The 16,670-nt window shown below is 45.6% G+C and overlaps 1 protein-coding gene across 1 annotated transcript in view; it reads right to left on the bottom strand.

The window, feature by feature from the left end:
- Positions 1–16,670, bottom strand: part of LOC138515796 (all-trans-retinol dehydrogenase [NAD(+)] ADH4-like) — a 176,158-nt gene that overhangs the window by 124,857 nt on the left and 34,631 nt on the right. The window contains exon 2 of the mRNA XM_069630522.1: positions 9,927–10,028. Coding sequence (XP_069486623.1) covers positions 9,927–10,028 — 102 coding nt within the window. The remainder of the gene's footprint in view (positions 1–9,926; positions 10,029–16,670) is intronic.

A 16,670-nucleotide genomic window follows, 5' to 3' on the forward strand; every position in this document is an offset into this window, starting at 1 on the left:
TGTATTCCATTTTATCTCGGTATCCATAGAAATGTTTGAATGGAAAAATATGAATGGTATATTTCATCGAATTTCAGCTGTATGAAAATTTCATACAGCCGAAAATGTTGAACATATTTACCATTCAGTGCCATTATAGTGAACAAAGGGAGCTGGGGTAGCAGGGGTGTCCCCCGCACCTGATAGGATAAAAAAAATTTAAAAAGAAAAAAAAGGACCCGGTGGCACCGGTTCCCATGCACGTAAGTGAAGGGAACCGGTGTCGCAGAGGGATGGAGGAGTCAGCGGCACACAGCGAGGTGTGCCGCCAACAAGTAAGTAGAGGGGTGGGGTGGGAGCGGGTTGCCAGAAATGTCAGGAGAACAAATCTGAAATCATTTCGTTCAAATAACTTTCATTTTTTTCTTTCCACAGACATTTTTAATTCGATTAATTTGTGGATAACCTTTTCCCTCATCTGCCATCTCTCTTGGAAGTATCTGCAAATAGACAGGTATTGGAGTGCAGGGTTTGCAGGTTATTTTGCCTTGTAAAGCCTGCTTCTCCCCACTCATCTCTAAGATCTCCTACCATCCTACCATCTTATAATACCCCCGCCCCACAAATACCAGCCACAGGCGCCATCATTAGCACAACAACATTAACTGAACCACGACTAAACTCTCATCTTTAGCCGTGCCCCACTCACACATCAATGGCTAACCAGACCCACAGTGCTGAAGTCTATCAGACCATGGGCTCTTGCCTAATGATAACATACTTTCAAGTTTCTCTGCCAAGTCCACAGGTTTAGTTTCTGCATCTCCCACTGTCCCACTGAGAAACCACACCCCTAATGTCTTGCAGGGCTACGTACAGCAAGGTAACCAACAGTGGCAGAAGGGCTTTATACAAGACCACTTCCATTACATACAATGCCAAAAGAGATACTACTTTACAAAGAAAATTCCAGAGGCACCAAACTCATTTAGAGCACTTTACAAACTGCAACACACCTCTGTGATGATGAAGAGGATGAAAAACAGTAGGGCCACCAGCAGTCACACTGAAGAAGATCACTGTAATACACCTCTGTGATGATGAAGAGGATGAAGAATGCTCCAGCCTGAAGGAGAACAGTAAGATCACTGCAGCACACCTCTGTGATGATGAAGAGGATGAAGAAGTCTCCAGCGCTCCACTGTTCCAAAAATTGAGACAAGAAAGAATAATGGGCTATGCAGGCCCAGCCATTTTAGCCCTCCTTCTTGCATGCACTCGACGTAGGAGACCCAAGAAAATGAAAAAATCACAAATTGGGAACATGTGTATGCAGGTATAGCTGCCTGCTGACAGGAATTCCAAAAATTAGGTCTGGATGCACTTCAGAGTTCGAACCGGAGCTCCGTGAAGTTCCACGGCCTGATAGACAAAATGTCCGCCAGCCGCGTGGGTGACGGACTGCCTGCGGCTTGAAACAAAGTCTTAATCCAACCTCGTTTTCGTGAAAAAATTGCAGAGATGTTCACCGTCGGGCCCAGGCATCGTCTCCCCCACACATCGCCACTGTTGGGGGTTACTGGCGCCCCCCCAGCGCTGCCCGTAAGCCCCGGACCCCCAAGGACTCACGCTCACATGTCCTCTCGGTGCGGGGTTCCCGGTCGCTCTGACGCGGCCGGGAAATGCCCCGTTTATTTATGCTGCACGCGGCGGCGTGCAACGTCACGCCGCCGCATGCGCGTCCAGACATCGGCCAGCGCCACACTGCATCAAAGTTAAAGACCTTCTGGGTCGCGCCGGTCTTCACCGGTCACGCCGCGCACCTTACTTAACCTTTGGACTCCCTGCAATTCATCTTTCCCCAACAGGTACTGCTGCTGCTGGTCGCTTTAAAAAGCACTTTTCTTATTTGCTTATTACACGTGCTTATACATTGTGCACGGCTCCACATTTCTTTTCATCTTTTCCATTTGAACAGCACTGTTAAAGCATTTCTTTCTGCTTTACACAAGTGTTAGTATTCTAACTTGTGTGTTTGCTTGTGCGAGTGGCAGAGAGATAAGCACTCTCGTGTTTGACTGTGTTTGATTGTAAGAAAGGGAAAGTAGTTTTCTTGGACTACATTTCCCAAGACCCCTTGGGTATTTCTTTATTGTTCAAGCGCTTCAGCGCCGGCGCTTCTGGGTCACGCCGGTCTTCACCGGTCACGCCGCGCACCTTACTTAACCTGTGGACTCCCTGCAGTTCATCTTTCCCCAACAGGTACTGCTGCTGCTGGTCGCTTTAAAAAGCACTTTTCTTATTTGCTTATTACACGTGCTTATACATTGTGCACAGCTCCACGTTTCTTTTCATCTTTTCCATTTGAAGCAGCACTGTTAAAGCATTTCTTTCTGCTTTACACAAGTGTTAGTATTCTAACTTGTGTGTTTGCTTGTGCGAGTGGCAGAGAGATAAGCACTCTCGTGTTTGACTGTGTTTGACTGTAAGAAAGGGAAAGTAGTTTTCTTGGACTACGTTTCCCAAGACCCCTTGGGTATTTCTTTATTGTTCAGGCGCTTCAGCGCCGGCGCTTCTGGGTCGCGCCGGTCTTCACCGGTCACGCCGCGCACCTTACTTAACCTGTGGACTCCCTGCAGTTCATCTTTCCCCAACAGGTACTGCTGCTGCTGGTCGCTTTAAAAAGCACTTTTCTTATTTGCTTATTACACGTGCTTATACATTGTGCACGGCTCCACGTTTCTTTTCATCTTTTCCATTTGAAGCAGCACTGTTAAAGCATTTCTTTCTGCTTTACACAAGTGTTAGTATTCTAACTTGTGTGTTTGCTTGTGCGAGTGGCAGAGAGATAAGCACTCTCGTGTTTGACTGTAAGAAAGGGAAAGTAATTTTCTTGGACTACATTTCCCAAGACCCCTTGGGTAGTTCTTTATTGTTCAGGCGCTTCAGCGCCGGCGCTTCTGGGTCGCGCCGGTCTCCACCGGTCATCGCTGCAGCTCGCCGGCTCGTGGGAAATCTCGGCTTTCAGCAAGGCCTCGATTACTCTGGCTACCAGACGGCTTTCCCGTTAAGTAAGTTGCTTACGTATCCTGCATTAGGTTCACCATGTGCTTGAAGAAAATACCACGCCAACGTAACATGAAGTCCAAGATCGCACCCTTGTTGGTACTATCTTTTTCCCTTCTCAACACACGCTCGCTATACAAGCATGGTGTGGAAATTTCCGACCTAACTAATGAACTTAAGCCTGACTTTTTCGGCATAACCGAAACCTGGCTCAACCCTGACCTTCCCACCCAAGCCACACTTTTCACGCCCGACGACTACACTCTCTTTAGAGCAGATCGTCTGCTGGGTAAAGGTGGTGGAGTGGCCTTGTTGTGTAAATCTAATCTTGAATGCTATGAAATTCCTCATACCTCTCCAGAAGGCTGTGAGAGTTTATGGGTAAAAATAAAAACCTCTGCACATACCACCTTAAACACACTTACGATTTATCGTCCACCCAAAGTCATGCCTCTATTTGAAGAACAGCTCAGTGATCTACTGGCTCAGATTTGAACCACTAACGGCCCAGTTATCATCATGGGTGATTTTAACTATTGGGCCAACGACCAACAGGATAAAGCAGGCACCAATCTGATGCATACTATCACCTCCTTTGGCCTTACCCAGTGGATGAAATCCCCCACGCAAAGTAAGGGTCATACCTTAGACTGGCTCCTGTCCCAAAATGCCAATATCTCTGACATCTCGGCCACACCATGTATTTGTTCTGACCACTTTCTCATTCAAGCCAAGATTTCACTACCCTCTTCTCCTCCTAAACTTAATGTCAACCCACGCATTCAGAAAATGTCTCGCAACCTTAAAAATCTAACAGCTCCAAATTTTGCCACACTGCTGTCTTCAAAACTTCAACCCCTTGACAACTTTGTTGACTCTTCGAAACTTATCAATCATCTGTCTACCAACATTAAAGAAACAGTTAACAACCTTGCCCCACTGAAAACGAAGACAATAAACCGAAACCACAAAGAACACATGGTTCACTAATGAAATTCTTGTTGCCAGACAAGAAAAAAGAGCCCTAGAAAGAGCTTGGAGGAAGGATCACAATAACAACACTCTAACCAACTACAAAAAATCCATTCAATTACAAAAAACTTATCACAGAAGCTAAGGCCACACATTATAACGCAAGGATAGTGAATGCTCAATCCAACACTGGGGAGCTTTTTAAAATCTTAGCGGAGTTCCAAAATCAGCCCCCAACCACTAATAATATAATTAAGGACAATAAATGGTGTCAGAGCATAGACGATGCCTTTTTACTCAAGATTGACTCTCACAAAGAAAAAATAAATAAAGCCCTAGGCAATGTAACATCCCTGCAAACCCCCACAGATACCGTTCTACCCAATATTTGCGAAAACAATATCCCTCAATTCTCTTTCACACATTACACCGAAGATGAAGTGCTCAAAATCATAAAGGACCTTAAAGACAAGTCTTGTCCTGCTGAGGACTGCCCCACAAGTACTCTTAAGGAGTCCTTAGAAACTCTGGTCCCATGGATTACCAAACTGGTCAATCTCTCTTTTGATGAGGGCCTGGTACCGGAACTGTTAAAATCAGCGTGGATTACTCCCTTATTGAAAAAGGAAAATCTTGACCCAGCGAACAACGACAATTACAGGCCCATCACCAACGTACTATATGTTCTCAAGATAATTGACAAACTTGCCTACCTACAGTTACAAGCCCATGTCAAAAAATATAGCATCTTGGGTACCCGTCAATCGGGCTACAGGGCTCGTCACGGGACCGAGACAGCAATGCTAGATCTTAAATCCACCTTAGCTAGCATAGCTGATAATAATCAAGCTGCTCTGCTCATTTTATTAGACCTCTCCGCAGCTTTTGACCTAGTTGATCACAGCTTACTGGTGTCAAGGCTCGGATAGGTCGCCAACTGTTCCGTAATTGCATCCAGATGGATTGCTTCCTTTCTGGGTCCCAGAATGGTGAGGGTCTGTGTTGGCGATAATCAATCTTCTCCAATATCTCAGACATGTCGAGTTCCTCAGGGCTCCTGTCTATCGTCTCTGCTTTTCAATCTCTATATCCGCCCTCTTCTTGACCTCTTAAACAAATTAGGAGTGCAATACACAAACTACGCTGATGATACTCAGGTGGTCATACAGCTGAGTGGCTCCTATAGCAGCGATACAGTAACCATCAATAAAATATACAAAGCCATACAAGACTGGATGGCCTGCAATTCTCTTGCCCTGAACGACAAAAAAACTGAACTCCTCATCGTTGCATCCAAAAACACTCGGGCGAAACTCGACTCCAAATATGCTAGTTTCCATATTGCCAAAAATACCATTCTTGTCCAGAAGAAAGTCAAGACCCTGGGCGTCGTTCTTGACGAAGAACTCTCTATGAAGTCCCATGTCTCCAGCAATAAATCTAGCTGCGGTCTCATAAATAAAAGAATAGGCTATATTCGACCATTCATTTCGGAAGAAAACTGTGCCCTTCTGTCCACTGCATTGATCAATTCAAGATTGGATTATTGTAACAGCCTTCTAGCGGGCACCACAGCCTCCAACATCCAATCATTACAAGTGGCTCAGAATAATGCTGTGCCTAATATTTTCAATCAGTCTCGTCGTACACACATCTCCACTTTCAGGAAACAACTTCACTGGCTTCCCGTTAAACATCGGATAACGCACAAGATACTGACCACGACCCACAAATGCCTCAGCCTCTGTAGCCCTATTTACTTGTCAGCCCGTGTTAGCATTAAACCCAACACGAGGAACCTTTGTTCATCCTCTGCCACTATTCTCAAGCACCCAAAATACAGGAAAGCCAAATTTGGAGGTACCACTCTTGATGCTCAAGGTCCCCTTCTATGGAACAAACTTCCAGCCCAGATGCGGCAGATTCAGAACTACACTGTATTCAAACGTGCCATAAAAACCCACTTCTTCAATATGGAATAACTCTTTGACCCTTCTTCTTTCTTTGCCATGTGTGTCTGTTTGTTTGTCCAGTTTTATGTGCGCCCTGAGGCCTACGGGCATGTTGGCGCATTACAAGAATTAAAATAAGTAAGTAAATAAATAAATAAATAAATAAATAAAGCAAACATGATATTAACTTGCTAGAAAGGCCTAGGTTGCTGCAGCCTTTCTGATTACATTTTCTTGCTGTGGCATGACATTTTCGGCGGGGCATCAAGGTTAATCGAAACATAATAAGCAAACAATGTTTGCTTTACATTTGATGCCCAGTAACAGTTTTCCATGACTCCTTGTTCGGTGCCTGGTGTGTACATATGACATAGGGAAGCTTGCAATGCAGCCACTTAAAGGCGGTAAGAGCCCCCACCGAAGCTTGCTGATTGGCCAGAGAGCTGGGGGCAGTGAAAGGTACAAAGGAGAAGCATGTAATGTAGACTTCTATTGGTGATTAGAGCATGAATGCCGCACTTTATCATTGTGTAAAGAGAGGGAAACACTCTCTAATAAAGAATCTGCTTTTGATGTGTCAGAGAGCTGTAAGCGGCACACTCTGCACAATAAATGCACTCTATGGCATAGGTGGAGGAAGGGAGAAGGAGCTACCAGCTACATACAAACTATATAAGACCTAGTTGTCTTTTTGAAAACCAATGAAGTGCGTCTTTTGAAAAGTCTGAATATGTGCCATCAGTTTTACAAACACAAGGTGCATAAAATGCGTATATTTTGACCAAATGAATTCAGATTTTAGTGAAAGAGTTTGACTAGGGGCATTCTCAAAGTTAGAGTTCCTCCTAGTATGTTATGTCTTCCAATACATTTGTATTGCTGTATCCCTCTCTTTATCTATAAACAGGGTGATTTTATGTCCCTCATCCTTTGGTACCTTTGACAAAATTACATCCGGATTCCCTGCTGAAACATACTTCCTGACTAAAAAAAAACTTTTTGTTCCTTGGCACCTTGTCCCAGGTCCTAAAATATGAAATGCGTTGAAGAGGAATTTGGACCTGCAATAAGTATTTCATCAAAGGCTCTCTGTGTATTACTTCTTATATTACTAATACTAACATTAATATTACTACTATTACTGATAATAATAAACATGCGTGTGGAAGGCCTTCTACTTACATGGTTGTATACGAATTGACCGAATCACAATTGACCTTCTGCACAATTGACCGGATTTTAAAGGTCAAATAGTACATATATGCAGGGGGAAACCCCCCACCAAATCCAGAACGCCCTGCAACCCCCTCCCAAACCCCTTGCATTATTTATAATACAAAACCAACCTATTATATATATATAAAAAAATAAAAGGGCAATTGTGCAAAAGGTCAATTAGGACCATTAAAATTCGACCAATTAGTTAATTTGGTTAATTGTGCCCGGTCAATTTGGGTAATACCACTTACACATCTGGTAAAAGGCATTATGTCTGTTATCTTTGCATCAATTTATTTTTTATACGGATAATGTAGGTGCCCTGGTCACCAAATTCAAAAACATTGAGTACAATTCAGCAAGAGATACATGATGGCTGTCATGCATACCACTGCAAAGAATTTAAAAGTTCTGAAAGTGGCGTGCTGCAGATCAAGTAAATTAGAATGTGACTCTATATCAATGAAATGGGAAATCGTTTTCTTGACCTAGGAACTGTTCCAGAGAGCCATAAAAGATCACGGTTCACTTCTTGCCTGAATAAGCCAATACTGGACTGGAACGATCACGGGGCTTATCAGCCCATTGCAAACGCTCCTTTTTTGGCTCCATACATTGAGTATGCAGTGACCCTCCAGCTTCAAACACACATTGAGACGATGGAGGGTCTAAGCGATAGCCTGTCTGGTTTCAGACCAGGTACATGAACAGAGACTACTTTTCTGGATGTTTGGGAAGAGCAGTTACGGCATGGACATTACAATCATAACCCTCTCCTTATGTTAGACCTCTGAGCTGCGTTCAACGCCCTTGATCACCAGATCATCATTCAGAAGCTAGCTACGGTGCCCGGGTGGGACACTGCCGTTTGCTGGTTTGTGCCTTTCTTGCCTAATCACATGAATCGTGTCAGTCCGGAGGCAATTCTGACCCCTCCCTAAAATGTCAGCCGTGGAGCTGCAAGAGGACTCTGCATTGTCTCTATTTCTATTTAATATCTATATAAAGCCTTTGTATTATTTGCTCAAATCCATGGGCGTAAAATTCCATTGCCGCAACAATGACTCCCAGCTTTGTTTGGAACCCTTTGGAGATAAAACTGGATTCACACCAACTGGCTCATTTAAATAGTAACCAAACCGAGCTGGCTATCATGAGCACATGTCCAATGATCGCAAACGTCGTGCAGACCATCCAGCCTTTACCATTGATTTGACCACGTCACCTCTTCCGATGCAGGAATAATCATCTGGGTCCTATCTGATAACCTTCTGAGCACGGATTTCACATGTCACTTCTTCGGTCGGTTCACCTAGGTATTATATCTAATTTTTGTTACCCGTCAGAAACCCTCTTCCATGCAGGGTGTTGCTAGGTCTGGAAAAGATCCGGGGCTATGCTAATGTTGGAACTGTTGGGACCCGGGGCTAGCTAGCCTTTTGGTTTTAGCCCCTGAGCTTCTATCAAGGGCTACAGCCAAAAGATCCGGGGATATAGCGCCTCTAGCCCCCCTAGTGACGCCTCTGCTTCAACGCCCAATCTAACACAATAGCCAGAGTAATTTCTACTACCAAGTTGGGGTATGGCTGTTCATTTTACATGGGTGCTGCTAAGAGACTTATTCGTTAAAAAGAAGTCATCGGAAATAATTCAGTTCGCAACAAAACACCCTTATCCTTTGGTGATCACAAGACCCCTCTGCTATGCAGGCTACACTGGTTGCCCATTCAGGCAAGAATTGTATTCCAGGTCTTGGTATTAACTTATCTCAGCCTTCACCACAACATGCGAAAATACCTTATGTACCAGTTCTGAGCCTGTTAGATTACTTAGGCCATCATTCCAACCTCAAGCCATGCTCCCTCATCTCAGTCTTAGTTCCTCTGGCTTCAAGAGCATGGCTGTTCAGGAAGTCAAGACCTGGAGCATCATTTCGATTCAATTCAGGCGCAACCCTAATCTGAACAAATGTAAGAAACAAATCATGTTGTTCTGCCAGCAATTGACTAATTGAACTCGTCCTCTCTTTTGTTTAAACAATGATTCCCCGCTCCTTAATGATCTTTGTTTTGCCTAACATTAGTGATTCAGTCCCCTAGGGTGGACAAGCCATTCAATAAAAGGAACAAATAATGTTTTGTGTGTTCGCAAAACCTTAAGCTTGCAAAATTATAATTATAATTGTTCATTTATAATGGGCTAAATACCACCAAGTGGTTTCTAAGCGCGGGATCAGGGTTCTAACCTGTGTCGCGCTGCGTTCTCTTGCTTCCAAGACAAATATGTTGCCCCTGAGCTATCCTTCCTCCAGATTAGAATAAAGAGGAAAAAACTTTTTTTTTTATTTTCAAACATCTGGCATTAATCTCCTAGCTGGAAAGAACTATAGCAGTTTATGAAACGCCTCTGAGGAATTTAAATTTCTTTTCAAACTCGGTCACACCCCCAAATACTCCACCGCACCCATGGAAATGTGGCTGAGACAGTAAAATGAAATGAATATCGCCCAGTAGAGATGGGGCCGTGGTAAAAAAAATATATATTAAATCAGTTTCTTATATTGCACTTCATGCCGGACTCCAGCCTCCTACTACCAGGACAGAGTAACAAATCCATTCTGCTCAGTGTACTCAGCTTCTAAGTGCAGTACCGGGACTGAAACTGTGCTGCTCCGTGTGGTCTTGTTTCCCCTGAGCTATCCTTCTCAGTATGGTATATCACAAGCAAGATGCAAATTACCTGGATCCGAACTTCATGATCCCTTGGTGGTGCAACCTCCACCTCCTCAATGCAAAATGGCTTCCCGGCTTCCCAGGCAACGGCGGCCTTGCATTTAATAACCTGCAAAACAAACACATTCCTGGTTTATGGTACTCATCATAACCACGTTTAGTGCATACAATGAGATGGAAAACATATCAGGAGCGATAAATGGTTAGACACGGTCTTTCAGGGTTTATGGAGTTGTATAAAGAAGAAACTGTAAACAGAAGCCCGCCAGCAGCATTCCAATAGCAGGGATCCGTTCCTCATCAACTAGCGGCCATTAAACTCTGACACTTTTTAAGCAAGCAAGCGCACCACGAAATTATCTTTGTCCCAGCTACCGTTTGAGCTTGCTCGAGGTGACTGTTTAACAGGCTGCCGTGTACCAAAAATTTGCAGCAAAGAAAAACATTAAGCAGCCTTCTGCCCATATTGAACTACCAGTTTAACTTGCATCCCTAAAATTGGACCAATTCTGATTTGTGGCACATCACAGACTCCAACTATAGGTTAATCAGGGCTTTAAGCGGGCCGGGGCTAGCCAGGGCTGAGCCCTGGCAGTCTCCAAAAAGGGCTCTCGAGCCGGGGCCCTGCCGGGGGCCCACCCCCGACTAGCCTCAGCCACGTGTACACCTGAGGCAGCTTGTGTAGCTGAAGCGCTGTGGCTACACAGACTGCCTGCAGGTGCCAGCTCTTCGGATTAGAAAAAAGAAAAGGCAGTGCCTTTTCTTTTTTTTTTAAACCAAAGTTTTAACACCTGCAAGCAGCCTGTGTAACAGTGCAGGGCTTCGGCTACATGGGCTGCTGGATTCTCTGTATTCAGAAACAGGAGCAGGGCTGGACTGGCCAGCTCTCCTTTTGTTTTCAAGTAAACAGTCATCACGCAGCATTAAGTACCTTGGCTTCATGCTGCGTGATGACTTTACTCGAAAATAAAAGTAGAGCTGGGCAGTCCATCCCTCCTCCTGTTTCTGAGTACAGAGCCATCAGCAGCAGGCTCTCTCTTTATTCAAGGAGCCCATGGTTAAAGCGTTGCACCACACGGCTCCTTGAATGAAAGGGCTGCCTGCTGTGTGTGAGTTGGGGCACACTGGTGTCACCCTTTGGTGCCCCTAGCCCCTTCTGTTGATTAAAAGGAGGGGCTGGGCGCATCAGAGGTAATAATGGCGCCTCAAAGGTAATGATGCCAGAGCGCCCCAACACTACTCCTTTTACCAGCTCTCCCTCTTAGGCGAAGGGGACTCTCTGTAGGGGGCGTGGCCTAAGAATTGAGATTTCTAATCCCACTTAAAGCACTGAGGTTAATTCTATCATTTTTGACAGTGGTCCCCGAAAGAACCACGCTAAATCTCAATGTTTCTTTGCTTAGTGACTTTAGCTTCAAAACATATCATTTAAATGGGAGGTCAACCTTGCCAAAGCTCTACAGCACCCTTTCAATCATGCACATCCTGGGTATCGTGTGCAAGCCTTTGGGGGGAATTTCTGTAAGCACCCCATTCCTGAACAAAGGTATAATGTCATGTTTTTGAACTCTCAGATGAAGACCCTACTAGAAGACAGGACTGGGGAGACCCTGGCGCAGTGGCCGCCAACTGCCCCAGGATGCAGGCTGGACGGGGTACTTGGAGGACCCCATGATCTTCAGTTCAACCCTCGCTTGTGTGTCCAACCCGAGGGAAAATCATGGCAAGATGCTGCCAGTCTGAGAACCGGCGACTGTGGGTGACCACAGAGCACATAAAACGAATGTGAAAACTGGTTTGCTCAGAACCATATGTATGTAAGTGTCGCTCATATAGTCCATGGTGGACCCCACTCCAGTGGTGTAGCACAAAATGTGGGGGCCCCCCTGCAAGCCATGCTGAGGCCCCCCCAACTGAGCAACAAATCACGGGTCGTGCCACACTCAGGGCCGGCCTAGATCATCACGCTTGTACAACACGCACGAAAGGGGTATGCCACACACTGTACTAGGAAAGATATAAATATGTGTTTTAATGCAATATACAGCACACTTTCTGAGAAACATTGGCTACAAAGCCATTGTTTTGTAGGGCAACACCAATCCAATACATGCAAGTCACCAACAGTGCACAGAAACATTAATGCTTTGCTGTAAAAAATGCCATGCCACATTGAAAACATGTCCCACTGGCTGCACAATGTAGACCAGTGTAGACACGTAATAACATTACAGTAAATCATGCCAGGCTACATTTAGACATACCTAGACTGGTTGCACCAAAAGGCCAGTCAAAAGCAATAACACTCATCAAAAAGAGAGCACACATTCAAGCTCAGGTCTGTGCAGCCTCTAACAACATGGCCAAACTCTTTCAAAACTAGAAGGAACTGGTCAATCCTGTTGCGGTCTCTACCTCTCTATTCCATCCCAGGCACTATGTATGGCTCTGGTCTCTCACTTCTCAGCTAAAACTCAGGACATCCTGTCCTCTATCTCCTCTTCCTCTCCCTTCCCGCCCTCCCCCGGGCCATCTCTACCTCTCCTCCTCCTTTCTCCTCTTCATCTCTGACAACAACCGACAAGGTTTCTAGACAAGTCCGATCTATGAAAGTGTCATCCGAACAGGTGCTCCCCTGCTCCTCCAGAACCATCAAGGACCATATTGACACCCTCACTCCAGCCTTGGCCAATTTCTGTAATCACTCTTTTGCCACTGGAACATTCCCCTCACCCCTTAAGCACTCCCTTATGCACCCACTCCTCAAGAAGCCATCTGCCAATCCTACCTGCCCGGCAAACTATCACCCAATCTCCATCACCACTGTCTTGGGGAAACTCTTGGAAAAGATGGTCATCTCCCAGCTTACTCTCCACAGCAGTGAATCTGTTGTCTCCATGGCCATCAGTCTGGCTTCAGAGCTCCCACAGGCACGGAAACTGCTCTCCTGAACACCTGTGAAGATCTGCTCTCTTACCCAGCATTCGTTCTGTCCTAATCCTCTTTGATCTTTTCTCTACTTTCGTCACAGTCAACCGCGCCATCCTGATCAATGGACTACGTGAGAATCTGGGCATCCCGGATCAGGCCCTGAAGTGGCTGGCCTACTTCCTCTTGGACGGCCCCTCCCAGGGCCAACTTGGTCCATTTCTCTCTGCCACCTCTCTCTCTACATGTGGCATTACCCAAGGCTCTATCCTCTCACCCTGGTTTTTCAACCTCTACTTGGCCCCTTTGGGCCACCAGATCTCTACCATCTCCTCTAAATTTCAGTGTGTTGTGGATGACACTCATCTTTCCTTCAGGCTCCTCTCTGTCGCTTATTCCTGACTGTCTATCTGTGATTCAGGATTGGTGTGCCCCCAGGGATCTCTGTCTTAATGCCAGTGAGATGGATATCCTTCTCAATGGGACCCCTGCCCCTGCTTTCCCTCTCACTCTGGCCACCCACCTTGGGCCCTCTTCCTTTGTCTTTGAGCGAGGCAAAAAGCCTTGGTGTCATCCTCGACTCCAGTCTCTCTTTCTCTCCTCACATCTCGGACGTCGCCAAGAAGTCCCACTACCAGCTGCTTCTTCTCAAAGGGACTCTTCCCTTTCTCACTTTGCCCCAGAAGCTCACTGTCTCTAGAGCCCTGTTTCTCTCTAGGCTGAACTACTGCAACAGCCTCTTTCTCAAGCTGTCCTCTTCTATTCTCCGCCCTCTGATAGTAATCCAGAACGGGACTGCAAGACTTATCCTTGGCCTCAAGCCCAGGGATCATATCTCTACAGCCCCGAATCTCTCCACTGGCTTCCGGTGTCTGCAAGGAGCAAGTTAAAGACACTTTGCATTGTCCACAAGGCTTTCTGGGGCCGTCCAATGCTCTCTTCCAAAATACTTTCCTTCTCAAGCCCTTCCCCCAGCTACCTCCAACGCTCTAAGGGTTAGATGCTTCTCCAGGCAGAGAGTGGGAAGTAGATCTCTCTCCTCTGCAGGTACCTCCCTCTGGAATGGCCTCCCTGCCCCTCTCAAACTTGAGCGTACCACCTGAAGTTCCGGAAGCAGCTCAGAACGTTACACTTCTCCTCTGCTTTCTCTCTCTCCCTCCCCTGCTGACCTACCTGTCTGCTTTACCTTGGCTACCTTCAGAGTCTCACTGAGTCCAGGCTCTTTCTTGATCAGTCACCCTTGCACTGCCTCCGGGCCTACTACACACTTATGGGCTGTAACTGTAACCCTTCAGTCCTGTGTTCTCCTTGCACTACCCAGAGCTACGCTGCCCGGGCTGAACTTACTCAGAGCATTACTGCCCTGTTTTCCCCTCCACTCTTCCTTGCACTCCCCCCTGCCTTTCACCTTGCATTTCTCGTTTTCACACTTGCACGATCTGAATGACACAAGGCCTAATTAGATTGTTTGTCTTGTGCTTCTTCTATCTTCCCTCCCTTGTCTTGTCTCGCCTAGAAACACCTATGTACAAGCGTGTTATAAATGACTTATATCATATCATATCATTTCATCACATATGGCCAGAAAAATATACAATGCTGCAGTAAAAAACGGCTAGACTGGCAGCACCCAAATGCCAGTCCAGCCAGGTAATTACACTTAGCAGGACTGCTTTATCAGAAATGCGCAGTAAAAAAAATGTCAAAGCAAACTGAGAAAGGACTAGACTGGCTGCACCAAAATGCCTCTCTAGCCACTAATACCACATATCATGACTGCTTAGCCTGGACATGGACAACCATTATGATTTATCACACAATCCCACCCCCACACATCCGCTCTCCCTCCCACCCCCTACCCCAACTTCCAAAATCAGCTCCTTGGCACAGAATTACCTTCACGTCCCTCTTCCTTATCCCAGAGCTTAAGTTTGAGGCTCCTTGCCTCATAGGTAAGTAATGGGATGAGAAAGAGTGGCACTAGGAGTAATGAACATTACAGGAAGCTAAGTCAGGTATTACCTCCATGTGCCCCTACCTCATCCCAGTACGTGGGTATGAGGCAAAGTGCCTCATACACAATTACTGCCTCATACATGGACGAGGAAGAATAGGGCTAGGAGTAATGACAATTACTAGTTAGTAATCAAGGCATTAAACACAAGTAGTGGTGTAACACCATTGAATTGACTGGGCTTCAGCACTCCCCACCTGAGATTTTTGGCTATGTTGACTCAACCTGGCTGACCTTCAGAGCAGTTGCAGGACAGACGAGGACACAGATGTTAAACGTCACCTGGGTTTCGCTGTTAACAAGGGCCCAGCAATTACTAACGTAAAGCATTTCCCTGTTAGTGCCTGCATTCAAATGCCACATTTTTTAGGCAATTTAAATTGTGATGGGGTTTAGTACTTGCATGCCAGGGGAGTGATTGGAAGGGTAGAGAGGGAACAAGAGACCACTCATTCTCACAGAAGTCCATAAGTGGGTGCTTTCAGACTTAAAGGAGAGAGTTAACTGCTTGTAACATTGAAGCTGCACTAGAATAGTCTCTTTGAAATGCGTAAAGAAGTTAGATGCCCCCACACAAATATAGTTGCCCCTCCCCCACAGACTGTGAAGTTAGCGCCTCTCCCAACATTTGAAGGATTAGCCCACCTGAAATGTAGGTTTTGGTGCACCCCTGAACACAAGCACACACACCATTCACCACATACACACACGCACACCCAGCCATCCATACATTTAAGTGTGCACTCTTTCACCATGCAAGCACACCCATGCAGCCACCTGTACATTTAAGTGTGCACCCTTTCACCATAGAGGCACACACACCCAGGCACCCACCCATACATTTAAGTGTGCACCCTTTCACCATACACTCATACAGGCAGCCACCTATACATTTAAATGTGCACCCTTTCCTCATACACACACACGTGCACACCCAGCCACCTATACAATTTGTGTGCACCCTTTCACCATATAATCACACAGGCAGCCACCTACACATTTAAGTGAACACCCTTTCAAAATACACTCACACACGCACACATCATGAGGGTGAGGGGAGCCCCATTACTACAAAAAGAAATTGTTTCTTTTTGAAGTCACTTTGACTTCATAAAGAAATGACTTTCGTTAAGGACCGAACCATAACGGAAATAATGTATTTATGAAGGCAGAGTGACTTAAAAAATAAACTATTTCTTTTTGAAGTCATAGGGCTCCCCCCACCCCATGACATGGAGGCCTCCAGCCTGAGGGTCTTCCATGTCATTTGGTGGGGGAATCCTCAGACTTCAAAAATAATTATGTTTTTGTAGTCACTCTGCCTTCATAAAGAAATTATTCTGTTTCTGTTACAGAAATAATTTCTTTATGAATGCAGAGTGAATTCAAAAACGAAACATTTAAAAAAAAAGAAACAAATATTTGTTTCCATTTTTTTTCTCCAAGTGGGGCCCCGGCCCAGGACATGTGCTAGCAGGACCCCCCCGCACTGTGGGTGCTGCGGTGTACCCCGTTACACCAATGCCCCACTCACTTACATTTGTGCAGCTGCGTTTGGATCCCAAAGTCAAAGTCTTAGCCATTTGTAAGAGAAGTAGAAGCCGTGGCTCTGAGCAAGATTCAAAATTGCTGCCACAGGTAAAATAGCCTCATCAAGAGGAGCTGAGACGCACTCCATTAGCCATTTAACCTCACATTCTTTTTCACCTTTTTTCTGTTCTACTATTCTTTTTGGTCTTCTCTCCCGCTTGGCCCATCTTAAGTCCATCTTCAATGCTTCTATTCGCCTTCTCTACCAGGTAAAAACTG

This window comes from Ambystoma mexicanum, chromosome 6q (genome assembly GCF_040938575.1).
Source record: "Ambystoma mexicanum isolate Mex_15411 chromosome 6q, UKY_AmexF1_1, whole genome shotgun sequence".
Lineage (NCBI taxonomy): Eukaryota > Metazoa > Chordata > Amphibia > Caudata > Ambystomatidae > Ambystoma > Ambystoma mexicanum.